At 35.5% G+C, this 12,632-nt stretch overlaps 1 protein-coding gene across 1 annotated transcript; it reads left to right on the top strand.

Moving 5' to 3' along the window:
* Positions 1–8,035: 8,035 nt before the first annotated feature.
* On the top strand, positions 8,036–9,301 carry LOC136811021 (uncharacterized). The gene has a single exon (XM_067067625.1). It carries the CDS (start codon positions 8,036–8,038, stop codon positions 9,299–9,301), a length of 1,266 nt encoding a protein of 421 aa, XP_066923726.1.
* Positions 9,302–12,632: the final 3,331 nt, after the last annotated feature.

The raw sequence follows: 12,632 nt of genomic DNA, 5'->3' as shown, positions 1-12,632 counted from the left end.
TTTCAGAATCAGTCATTGACAAGTTTCTCTGTAGAAAAATACGAGTGGAGTTTGCTTTTGATGTGATAATAGCAACATGAGGTTTCCAGGTTAAGTTTTTTTGAGATGGTGACACCCAGATATTTAGCTTTGTCAACTATTTTCAGTTCTTGATCATGAATCTTATACTTATGATCAATAATTTTACGTTTGTTCGTTACTCTCAGCATATAGCATTTATCCGGATGAAACTCCATTGACCATTTCTTCTCCCACAAGACAAGTTGGTCAAGATCAGATTGCAGTGAATGTGCATCATTTAAGCAATCAATTACTTTATATAGGTATGCATCATCTGCAAAAAGGGCAATAGAGGATTCAACTTGAAGGGGCATATAATTGATGTAGACCAGGAATAACAATGGCCCTAGAACTGAGCCCTGGGGAACGCCTGAAGTGACTGCTATCCGTTTAGATAAAGTTCCATGCACAGCAACACATTGAGTGCGATCTCTCAAAAAGTCTGATATCCACAAGAGTAGTTTACCACGAATGCCATAATGTTCTAATTTGATAAGAAGCTTCCTGTGGCAAACCTTGTTGAAGGCTTTACTGAAATCCAACAATATCGAGTCTGTTTGTTTTCTATTATTCAGGGATTTTGAAAGTGTGTTGATTGTTTGAATCAGTTGTGTCTCACAAGAACGAAATTTTCTAAACCCATGCTGTGTTTCAGATAAAGTTCTATCGTTGTCAAAATGTTTCATGATGTGACTGTGAACAATGTGCTCCATAAGTTTACAAGTGACGGACGTTAAGCTGATTGGTCTGTAGTTTACAGCTTTTTTATTTATTCATAGAATTATATTTCACAGGTCTATCGACCTCTACGAAATAATTTAGATTTATAAATATTGTCTACTTCTTCATCTGTCGTCCAGTCGTCAGAAGATATGGGCAGAGAAGACGTTGTTTTGGTCTTTGTCCTAGGTTTTCGAACTAGGCGAAGGTTTGTTCTAGGGCTTCCTCTTACATGCCAAACGAAATCATCATTTTTTAAATTCATTTTATTCGCCTTTTGGCACATATCTTTAATAATTTTTCTTTCGTTGATGGTGAAGTCGTCTGTAATGCTAAAGCCACCAATTTCATTGAATCGTTTCAGCTTATGCAGATTTTACATTATCCGTTCTTTTTCCTCTATACTTTTTAAGATCAACTTAATTGGACGCCAATGTAGCCCTTTTCTGTTTTGTCCAATACGATGATGGTGGGACGGTTTGATATCTTGGACGCCAATGTTACCTAGTATACCTTCAATATCTATTCTGTCTTGTTCCTGTTGTTCCTCTTTGTTATCTACCTCTAATTCCACCATTCCATGTATAATAATATTTCGTTTTCTTGATTCGATGTCTCTGTCTTCATTCTTGTTTTCTTGTTGGTGTTCTCTCACTGCTGATTTGATATTATCCTTGTGTTTCTTAGTTATTTCAGCGTATGTTTTTTCTGATGATTTTTCTATGTAATTCGTCGTTAGTTTTATTTCTTCTTTTATAATCTGCTTGGTTTTTATTTCAAAGTCAGCCATCTTATTGGTTAGGATGCTTTCGATATCGTTCTTAAGGCTGCGGTTCTTGGCTAGCTGGTTGTTGAGCTTTTTAATGACGTCGTCCTTCTTCTCAATCTCCCTCTGCATCATATGATACGAGTTCTCACCTATTTTACTCATTAGAGATCGTGTTATCCGCACGCAATTCTGACATAGATATTGTTCGTTATAAGTGTTGGCAAAAATTTGCAGCTGATAAAGCGGTAATTGTGTGCACTCGTAGTGTACCATGCGGTGGCATTTTCGGCATTTTAGACGGTTTTGGTCATCGTCATCTGAGCAGGAGGTGAGAGTGCATGTTTGGTTTTGTTTAGCTTCTTCAAATGGTTGTTTTTCTTGCTTTTTGTCGGTTTTTTCGTTCATGTTTTTGATTTTGCTAAATTTCAACCATTTTTGAAGAACTACACAAAATGCGTGGAGCTTTGGATCGATCTTTATTTCCACCTTTATATAAAGGAGTAACCAAAGCATGTTGCCATTCATTTGGAATTGTTCCTTGCTTTAGGGATGCAGAGAAGAGAAGTACCAATGCATCAGGAACAATTTCAGCACATTCATAAAGTATTCTGGCAGAGACATTATCGGGACCACAAGCTTTCTTGGGGTTGATGTCGGATAGCAATTTTTGGATATCATTTCGAGTAAAAAGAATGTCTGATATGTCTGAGCCTTTTGGGCCTTGCACGCCGGGGTTATTGCCATCATCTTTAGAAAATGCACTTGCGAATTGATTGTTCAGAATTTCAGCTATTTCACTCTCAACAGTATGGGTAATAGTCTGGCTGAAATAGGATTTGACCTTGAAAAAATCTCCGCACTAGGTTTCTTGGTACCGTTAGAAGCGCAATTTTATGTAGATTAACATACTCAGAGCCTCACGATGAGGCCCTTGGGCAAAAAATTTTATGAAAACAAACCTGGGGGGTACTTTTTTGCCCCAAATGTCCAGAATTCGAATTTTCGTAACAAAGTTCACCTATACGTCATGAACTTTTAAGACCTAAAAAACTGCTTTGATTAAATCTTAATTAGAATTTATGAATTACATTGAAATAAGGACTTCCTAATAATATTAAAAATCGGGTTTTTCGAGAAAAACAGGCCATAAAAATCGGAAAATCGGGGAAAACTGCTTAGAAAACCTCAATAAATATTGAATAAATATGACAAACTAACGCTTATTAATAACATGACAGGTTGACAAATCTAATTCTAAACTTCTGAAAGCCAAAATAATGGTAAGGATCTAATTCTTCTGAAAAATCGGATTTTTTAAATCGGAAAATCGGGAAAATGTTACAAAACTTAACTTCTCTTTTAGAATTTCACAAAAGTATTTCAGAAAGTGTTAGGTATAAAATGGTAACAAATTTTGAACTTCTGTTAAGTAAAGTAACGTTAAAAAGTTATGAAATAGGTTTTCGGGGAAAAACGGGCTCATATAATCGGGAAATTGAGAAATGTAAGATATTGTTAAATTATGCTTTAAGATTTCATGAGATTTCTCAATGTTTAAGTTTGTGAACTTTGCTCTTTGAAGGTCAGGGATTAAAAAAGCTTCGCGAATCTAGTCGGCAAGTTCGGGCAATGGTCCGATGATAACGTCGATCACGATTTTTGCACAATTGACGGAAAGAGAACACTTCATGAGGTGGGATTCGTTTTTTTCATCTACACCATAAAACAATGCTACACGATTAAAGTTCAACGTTCTCCCCGAAGGGATCGCATATGATAGTATATTGCACGCCCTTCACATTCATCCGATGCTCCAACGAAGCTGGCCCGGGTATATGGACAAAGTCTGCACTGGCACCTACCCTGGTCAATCTTAAGTATCGCTGCTCCCGATCATCGACTTAAACCCGAACGATATGACATGTGTCTACTCAACACTCATGTTTGTAAAATCTCAATCGGAATTCTTAGGCATCGACACCCCTGTGATTACGTTTGATCAACCCTTGTGGATAAAAGCGTATGAAATAATCAAAGAAAAGTCGTTAAACATGGTATGTATGCTTGGTGGTTTCCATTTGCTAATGAGCTTTATAGGTAGTATCGGATCGTTAATGAAAGCAAGTGGCTTGGAGGAATTGATGGAGCAGATTTATGCAAAGAAAACTGTTCCACACATCACAAGTGAGCACTGAGGGCACATTTTCTAGTTGAATCTGCTCTTGTTTGCAAATTGGTGTCACCACTTGTTGGTTCTGATGATGACGCTGTAGAAATCGAAGATCTGACAACCGATCTGAGCGTGATTGCCAATGCTGTTGATCCCACGATTGATTTGGACATGAGCAGATATCCAACACTGTCGAAACTTCTGGAACTTCTAGAAGAATGGAAGCATTCACTGGTCTGCTGACATCCACAACGCTATGTCAAAACGAGCGAGCAACATGTCAATCTTTCGTTGAGCAGAATGACGGTATGACGGTAAAGATTTCGCTATCGTGAAAGATTGGTTTGACAACCACGAACCGTTCGAAAAAACAGAGCCTGAATTGAAGAGTCTCTCGAGTGAACTGATCGCTGAGCCAGAGATTAACTGTGATGTCGCCGAAGACGTTGGATGGGAGGGATTCAAAAGAAGCAAGACGACGTTGTATTCGAGGAGGTCAGGTCTTCTTTCAGAAGGAGAAAGCAAAAACCTTCGAAGACATGTCAAGATTGGAGACAGCAAAAAGTCCAACAATATTGTTTAGTCGACTAACTGCTCTTGGCAATTTCACTGAGGATGTTGGTGAAAATTTCTGTCATGACCTGACCCCCGAACCTATATCATTATTCAAGCTTGGAATGATGCGATAACCTCAAAAGTCAAACCTTCGTAACCACTTCATCACAAAGCAAACGCATGCAAGCAAACGCTTGCTAGCTAGAATCTCACCGATGGTGGTGCATTGCTACACAAAGTCTCGTGGCCGAAAACAACATATTCAGCAGTGATCGACGAGTATGTCAACTTCCTCAAGAATAACTTCAAGTGTTTTTTCTACTGTCGTCATTGTTTTCGATGGAAATGAGGATGAAATGTCAACAAAAGGACAAGAACACGATCAACGATCGGGGAAAACATCAGCTTCTGTTGCCATCTCACTAGATGGTAAAGTGACTACCAACAGAGAATTGTTCTTATCTAACCCATCTAACAAAGTTCAGCTGATCAAAATGCTTTCGTCTGCTTTCAAGAAGCAAGGATTCCTGACAGACCAAAATGACCGTGATGCAGATGTGTTGATTGTGGAAAAAGGAATATCCTATGCCAAAAAGCATGAAGAAACGTTGTAATAACAGCAGGCGACACCGATATTTTCATCCTGATGTTGTATCATTGGAAGGTGGGGATGGGAGAAATGTTCTTCAGCACTGACAAGATAGGCGACGAGAAGAATAAAGAGAAAGTAAAGCCCAAGCTGTTTTACTGGAAAATCAGTCAAATTTCAGCTATTTACGATCATTTGTGATACGTTGTTATTTACTCATGCATAAATGGTCTGGATGTGATACAACTTCTGCCATACATAAAAAAGGTATAAAGTTCTTTTCAATAAAATTACATTCTGATTATTTTAGAATGAATTTTTTGCATTTAGCAGCTGATGATGGTGATTCTAACATAGCTTTTGCCAGGAAATGTACCTTCACCGTTAAGCACTTCTAAAAAACAACAGGTTTTTGTTTCTTAAGGGAAATCAAAGATTTTGACAACTTTGAAGTCGGAACCCGTCCGTGAATTAACTCAAACTTATGTTCCTGCCGTCGCAATGGGCTTTATTGTGTTGCTGCATGTGGTGGGTGTCATGGTGAAGGGTGTAAAAACTCAGAAGCTCCACCACCCAATTCAGATACTGTAATGAAACTGAGGAGCCCTTGATGAGTGAGAGGAATATCTTTGACATTCTGGAAACACTTGTTTAGATTTTCTAATAGATATTATGAGAAATCTCATGAATTTTTAAAGCATAATTTAACATATTCTTACATTTCTCAATTTCCCGATTCTGTTTGCCCGATTTCCCGATTATGTGAGCCCGTTTTCCCCGAAAACCTATTTCATAACTTTTTAACGTTACTTTACTTAACAGAAGCTCAAAAGTTGTGACCATTTTATACCTAACACTTTCTGAAATACTTTTGTGAAATTCTAAAAGAGAAGTTAAGTTTTGTAACATTTTCCCGATTCTCCGATTTAAAAAATCCGATTTTCAGAAGAGCTAGATCCTTACCATTATTTTGGCTTTCAGAAGTTTAGAATTAGATTTGTCAACCTGTTATGTTATCAATAAGCGTTAGTTTGTCATATTTATTCAATATTTATTGAGGTTTTCTAAGCAGTTTTCCCCAATTTTCCGGTTTTATGGCCCGTTTTTCCCGAAAAACCCGATTTTTAATATTTTTAGGAAGCCCTTATTTCAATGCAATTCATTGATTCTAATTAAGATTTAATCAAAGCAGTTTTTTAGGTCTTAAAAGTTCATGACGTATAGGTCAACTTTGTTACGAAAATTCTAATTCCGGGCATTTTTGGCAAAAAAGTACCCCCCAGGTTTGTTTTCATAAAATCTTTTGCCCAAGAGCCTCATCGTGAGGCTCTGAGTATGTTAATCTACATAAAATTGCGCTTCTAACGGTACCAAGAAACCTAGTGCGGAAATTTTTTCAAGGTTGACCCCTTTTATTTCATAAATCAGCCAGACTATAATGGGTATGTTTAACCCCTTTTTTGTTTCTTTGTATTTGTGTGCAAGTTTCTGTTTATTTTTCTATGTTTGTTAGTTTGTTTGGACTGTGGGTCGGTTCAGGAATCTGGGGGAGGCTGAGTTTTGGACGTCCTTAAAACATGTTTAAAGCCGCTGCACTGTTGCGTTTTTGAGTGGTTTTTGGTGTTTGTGTGATTGCTGTCGAAATCATCCTCATAAGAAAAAAGGCTGTCTTTCTCCTCGGACTTCGAAAACTCAGCAGTAATTTCAAAAAACATCTGACAGCTATTCTGTGACTTTTTGAGTTCTGTGAAAAACGAACAAAACAAAACTTTCACCATCGTCATAAAAATTTCTAGCGGTGAAGCGTGAGAATAAATTTCCTTTAGACCATGAAATCTAAGTCAACATTTTCTTTTTGTTTTATTTTCACTCGAGCACACTTGACGCCATAATACTCTTCCTCGGTGTAAAAATTAGCAATACTCTTTCTTTCTTCTTGCGATAAACTTTTACTGTCAGTGTTTATAAACGTATTATAATGGAAAAGGAACCAATTTACAGCTGAGGAACGATTAACTCTTTCGTTATCGGTTGTCTCTAGATCAGAATTTTCTGCCTCATCAAAATTTTCGTATATTGAGAACAGGTGTCGAACATCGTTAGAATCTATTTTGTTGAATCCATTCGCCATAGTTTATGAAAAATCAAAATTTATTTCACTACATAAAAATAGAAGCTTTTCGGCTTACGCCATCATCAGTATACAAGAATGGTAAAAAATCACAAATTTGTATCTAAAATGTTGAAAAAATTGCCTAATTATCTACAAATAAAAAAGTCATTAATAAGCGCTTGATAAAAAATTCGCTAAAAAACATAATGGGTAATAAAATTTTATTTTTATTTTATTCCGTGGAGTAAATCAAGTGATGCCATTTCTAAAAAGTTGTAATTGTTTTGTTTCTATTTGGTTGTTTAATGATGGTCCCATAGTAGCAATAAATGAGGCTTCCAGAAATTTCCTTTCCTTATAGTTAATTGGAGCTTTTAAAATGCATCTCCATTGGAAATGGTGGGTGGGGTTTTCCTTTAAATGTTTTGCAGGCTCAGAATTGTGATTAACATTTTCGTGTTCAGTCCATCTTGTCGTAACATTTCTCTCTGTTTCACCGATATAATTTTGGCCGCATGAACATACTCCCTCATAAATTTGGCATGCCAAGTGGGGATTCTTATCTTTTTAGAAATGGCATCACTTGATTTACTCCACGGAATAAAATAAAAATAAAATTTTATTACCCATTATGTTTTTTAACGAATTTTTTATCAAGCGCTTATTAATGACTTTTTTATTTGTAGATAATTAGGCAATTTTTTCAACATTTTAGATACAAATTTGTGATTTTTTACCATTCTTGTATACTGATGATGGCGTAAGCCGAAAAGCTTCTATTTTTATGTAGTGAAATAAATTTTGATTTTTCATAAACTATGGCGAATGGATTCAACAAAAACTTACCGAAAAGGATCGCCCATATATACAGAAAGTTGTGTATTCTATCGTTGAAATTGCACAAAACGTCTTCAAGTATTGGATTCATTAAAAAAAGCACTTTTCCTTGATGTTACACCGAAATTTGTTGAAATACGTGGAAACTTTATCGATAATTCGTTGAAGAAAGAAACAGAGAGAAATTTATTACTTCAGCATGTATCCAAGCACTCAAATGAAATGAAAGAGATATCTTTGAAACTTGAAGCCACGAAAAAAGAACTGAAACTAATTTGTGGTAATATCTTGTATAAATTGTTACTTTGCCGTGTACGAAATGACCAATCTTTCCAACGTCTTGAATCTTTTGTTACCAAAAACAAGAAACTACGCATCTTAAAAGAATTATCAACCGTGAGAAAACCTAATCAACCTACAAGTTTTGTACCTGTCATCAACTTGTCTGATATTGCTCTTACCCAAACGGAACGCGACCAGCTGAGCCTTGGACTAGATTACAGTTTTGTAGACAAAAATAAACATATTAAAAAGACACTCGCGGCTAACCTTGAATGCGTATCCGACCAAGTTACTCCCAAAATTGAACCAGAAAAACGTGAAGACTTCCACGAGTTCCAACGTGCGTATACAGATATCTTCACCAAAAACGTTTATAAAACACGTGATGATACATATCATAATCTTAAAAACTTAATCAATAACCGTGATGTTGTTGTTGTACCGGGGGATAAAGATTCCTGTGTTGTAATAATGCGAAGAGATGACTACAACAAAAAACTTCAGAAAATGATCGATGATGGTATCAAAAATAACAAATACGAACCTACCACTGATGAAACTCTACATGATCTGAAACTTTTCCGTGATTTTATTTATCGTAACTTCCAGAAACACAAAGACTATCAAAAAATGTTTCCTACTTCTGGTCAACCAGCTCGTTTGTATGGAACAGCGAAAACCCATAAATTTGAATCAATCGAAGATATTGACATGGAAAACTTAAAGTTCAGACCAATCATTGCCCAAACTGGCACATATACGTACGGTGCAGCCCAAGTGATTGCAGAATATCTCAAACCACTTTGCAGTGAAAATTCGTATATTATCAGAAACACTCAAGATTTTCCATCTATCCTTAAAGAACAAGAAACCCTTTCACCTAACGAAGAATACGTATCGTATGACGTTGAATCGCTATTCACGAACATTCCAGTTAAAGATACCATTACATACATCCTTGACGAAATTTACCTACGAGATAAATTACCACAGATAGGAAAGAGATTCATCGTCGAACGACTCTTACTTAAACTGACAACAGAAAGTACCTTTATTTTTAACTCTAAATTTTACAAACAAATTGATGGTTGTACCATGGGAGGTCCGTTATCCGTAATCCTGGCAGATATATACATGACCAAGATAGAAAACGAAACAAATTGTCCGACCCCTCAACCCATCTTTCTACTACCGTTATGTCGATGATATAATAACCAAACGAAAGAAAAATCGTCGTGACAATCTCTTCAAAAAACTAAATTCTAAGAAATCAAAACTGAAATTTACTTGTGAGATTGACCCCACTAAATTTCTCGACACCACAATGATCAAACAAGACGACAATAGTTATGAGACATCTGTTCACCGTAAAGAAACCAAAGTTCCTACACATTGGTCTTCTAAAGTACCTAAAAAGTATAAACGAAATGCCATTCGTAGTGATCTAAGTCGTGCTTACCGAATCTCTTCCAATTTCCATAGAGAGAAAGAAATTATTCATGAGAAGTTCAAGAAAGTCGACTTTCCTGTACCGAAAAACAACTCAACAGATCCAACATCCGATAATGACCCGAAAGACACTGTCAAAATTTCGATTCCATTCTGCGAAAACAATGAAAATGCCTCGAAAAAGTTCCTCCGAAGATTCCATCAACTCACCGATAATCGTTATCAAGTTTCTATTATTTGGAAAACTAAGAAAGTTAAAAACTTATTCTTTTTAAAAGATAAGAATCCCCACTTGGCATGCCAAATTTATGAGGGAGTATGTTCATGCGGCCAAAATTATATCGGTGAAACAGAGAGAAATGTTACGACAAGATGGACTGAACACGAAAATGTTAATCACAATTCTGAGCCTGCAAAACATTTAAAGGAAAACCCCACCCACCATTTCCAATGGAGATGCATTTTAAAAGCTCCAATTAACTATAAGGAAAGGAAATTTCTGGAAGCCTCATTTATTGCTACTATGGGACCATCATTAAACAACCAAATAGAAACAAAACAATTACAACTTTTTAGAAATGGCATCACTTGATTTACTCCACGGAATAAAATAAAAATAAAATTTTATTACCCATTATGTTTTTTAACGAATTTTTTATCAAGCGCTTATTAATGACTTTTTTATTTGTAGATAATTAGGCAATTTTTTCAACATTTTAGATACAAATTTGTGATTTTTTACCATTCTTGTATACTGATGATGGCGTAAGCCAAAAAAGCTTCTATTTTTATGTAGTGAAATAAATTTTGATTTTTCACAATCTATTTTGATTTTGTCTCTTTGTAACGTATATCTCCTGGCATTTCGTTTCAAAGTCTTTAAAAGTTCTATCATAGTTCGAAAAGTCTGAGCATCATGCTCCTTTGTAGAGTAGCGTAAATTTACATACCTAGATAAAGTCTCGTCATTGTCAGGGATATTGTGTTCAACAATAAAATGGCTCCTCAAGTCATCTTTGTTGTTTAGAACGCATTTCACGTCCTTAGGCATGTTCCTTTTCATAGTACCAATCTACATCATCTGACGCTTGCGAATATCTTACTATACTAAATGAGTTTATGAAAAATGTCTGTAACGCTAGCCCAGTAACATTTGATAAGGTTTCTAAAATTTGAACGCCGCAGCTGGAAAACCTATCCACCTTCGATACAAAAAGTCTCCCGCTAAGTTTGACAAGCGTAGAAAACTCGGATTAGAGAAGACTCTACACTGCTGTAAACGAAAAAAGTTCTGACGTCAATTTCATGAAAAAGTACTGCGACGTCACAAAGTTTCAAATAAAAAGGTGTGGCATTTTTGTTGCACGATTTCGAATTATTTTATATCAACACTCGCAACAAAATCCAACATTGTTGTTTGATGATTAAACTTCGTCTAACATTATTCAAAAAGGTTTCAATGTTGGTTGCATTGCATATGTGCCGGTCTTAAGCTGTCCGCATGTGAACCCAACAAACGGGAAAACCTTCAGTGCTCGATCGCAAAGCGCGAGCCTCTCCTTCACAACTAAGGCTTTTTCTTTTCCTAGAAGCAACCCTCTCACCACCTCAGACACCTTTGGGCGTCTGCAACGACAGGTACCCTCGATAATTTTAACAGGGTCACTATGGCATTTCATTGAACTCAAACTTCCGTTATCTTAAAAAGACATATCATCGAGGCTTACAGACACAAAATTTTGACTAATGTAGAAAGTTTAGAAGTATAATTTTTATTATTGTATTCGGCGGCATTTTAAGCCAAAACGATGTCAGGAATTAACCCACATCATCGTATTTTAAAGGCTTTTGACGTGCAAGCAAAACCGTTAACCGGCGTTTGCGACGACGGGAACCGTCTAGTTATTTTACTATTTGTTTTACTAAAATAAAACTAAAAAAATTGATTAAATCAAAGACCCCAGAACATGTATAAATCAGGAAGATAATTTTCACTTTCAGAACCAAACAGAAACATATTTTTTTCTTTATCCTAATCTAAACTTCTACAATGTACAATCACTAAAAATATATATATATCAATTTTTGAATAAAAACAAGCATACAAAACTATTTCATATCAGTAACTAAAATATAAACATTAAAAGAAGGTTTACGTAAAAATGAAGAATAATCCATATAGTTATTTTGAAAATAATTGTTCCGCACTATCAAAAAATTGGTGTCAAAATTTGAGATATATTCACCAAACATACTTACCTGTTCGCTGTTGTCAATCAAGTCATAGAATAGAACATATAGCATATAGAACAAAAAGAAACTTTGCACCGTTTGCAAAACGCTTCGTGAAAAGCAAAACGTCCTATCAGAAAGTTTAATGCATGTAAACAGTATGCTGTACGTTCCATCCAAATTAAAATTTAATTCGCGTGCAACATGAAAGAACGTTACGGACACATAGTGGCTGAGCTCTTCAAACACTTTCGTGTTAAATCGCTTAAGCGTGAAAAATGCATTGAAAAATTTACAAAAATTATGGTTTCTATATAAATCAATAAACAATTTTAAATAACAATGACCTAGTAAAGAAAGTGTAGTTTTTCCTTTACCACTAAATATATCTACAGATTTAATTTCTAAACCATCAGAAAACTGGTAGTTGTCATTATCAATAATATCGAGATCTTTTATATTCCCATAAAATTGGGTATATAAAGACTTATTTACATGTAAAATGAAAGAATCCATACTATCGGAAATGTTAAATGTTTATTATTGATATTTAAAGCAATAATTGGCCATGACTCATCTAAAATGCTTGAAATTTCATTCGACTCTACGGTTGTTATACAAAAATAATCATAAATTTGGGGGCGAGAGCATCTTCGGGTGTGGTCCATATAGTAAAACAAGCGGGTTACCTTTCCATACTTGTCGTCGGAGTTTCTTTCGACCAGTAAAGACTTTATCAGTTTTTCAGTGGAAACGATCGATTGGTGTTTTTGGTTTATCGAAAGGTAAAAAACTTGAATAAATTAAAGTGTCAATCAAAGTAGGTTTCATCTCTTCATATAAATCGTATTTATAC

The sequence above is a fragment of the Clytia hemisphaerica genome, unplaced genomic scaffold (assembly GCF_902728285.1).
Source record: "Clytia hemisphaerica strain Z4C2 unplaced genomic scaffold, Clytia hemisphaerica genome assembly, whole genome shotgun sequence".
Lineage (NCBI taxonomy): Eukaryota > Metazoa > Cnidaria > Hydrozoa > Leptothecata > Clytiidae > Clytia > Clytia hemisphaerica.
Note: the sequence above shows the minus strand (reverse complement) of the source record. Positions and strands in the feature narration are given on the sequence as shown.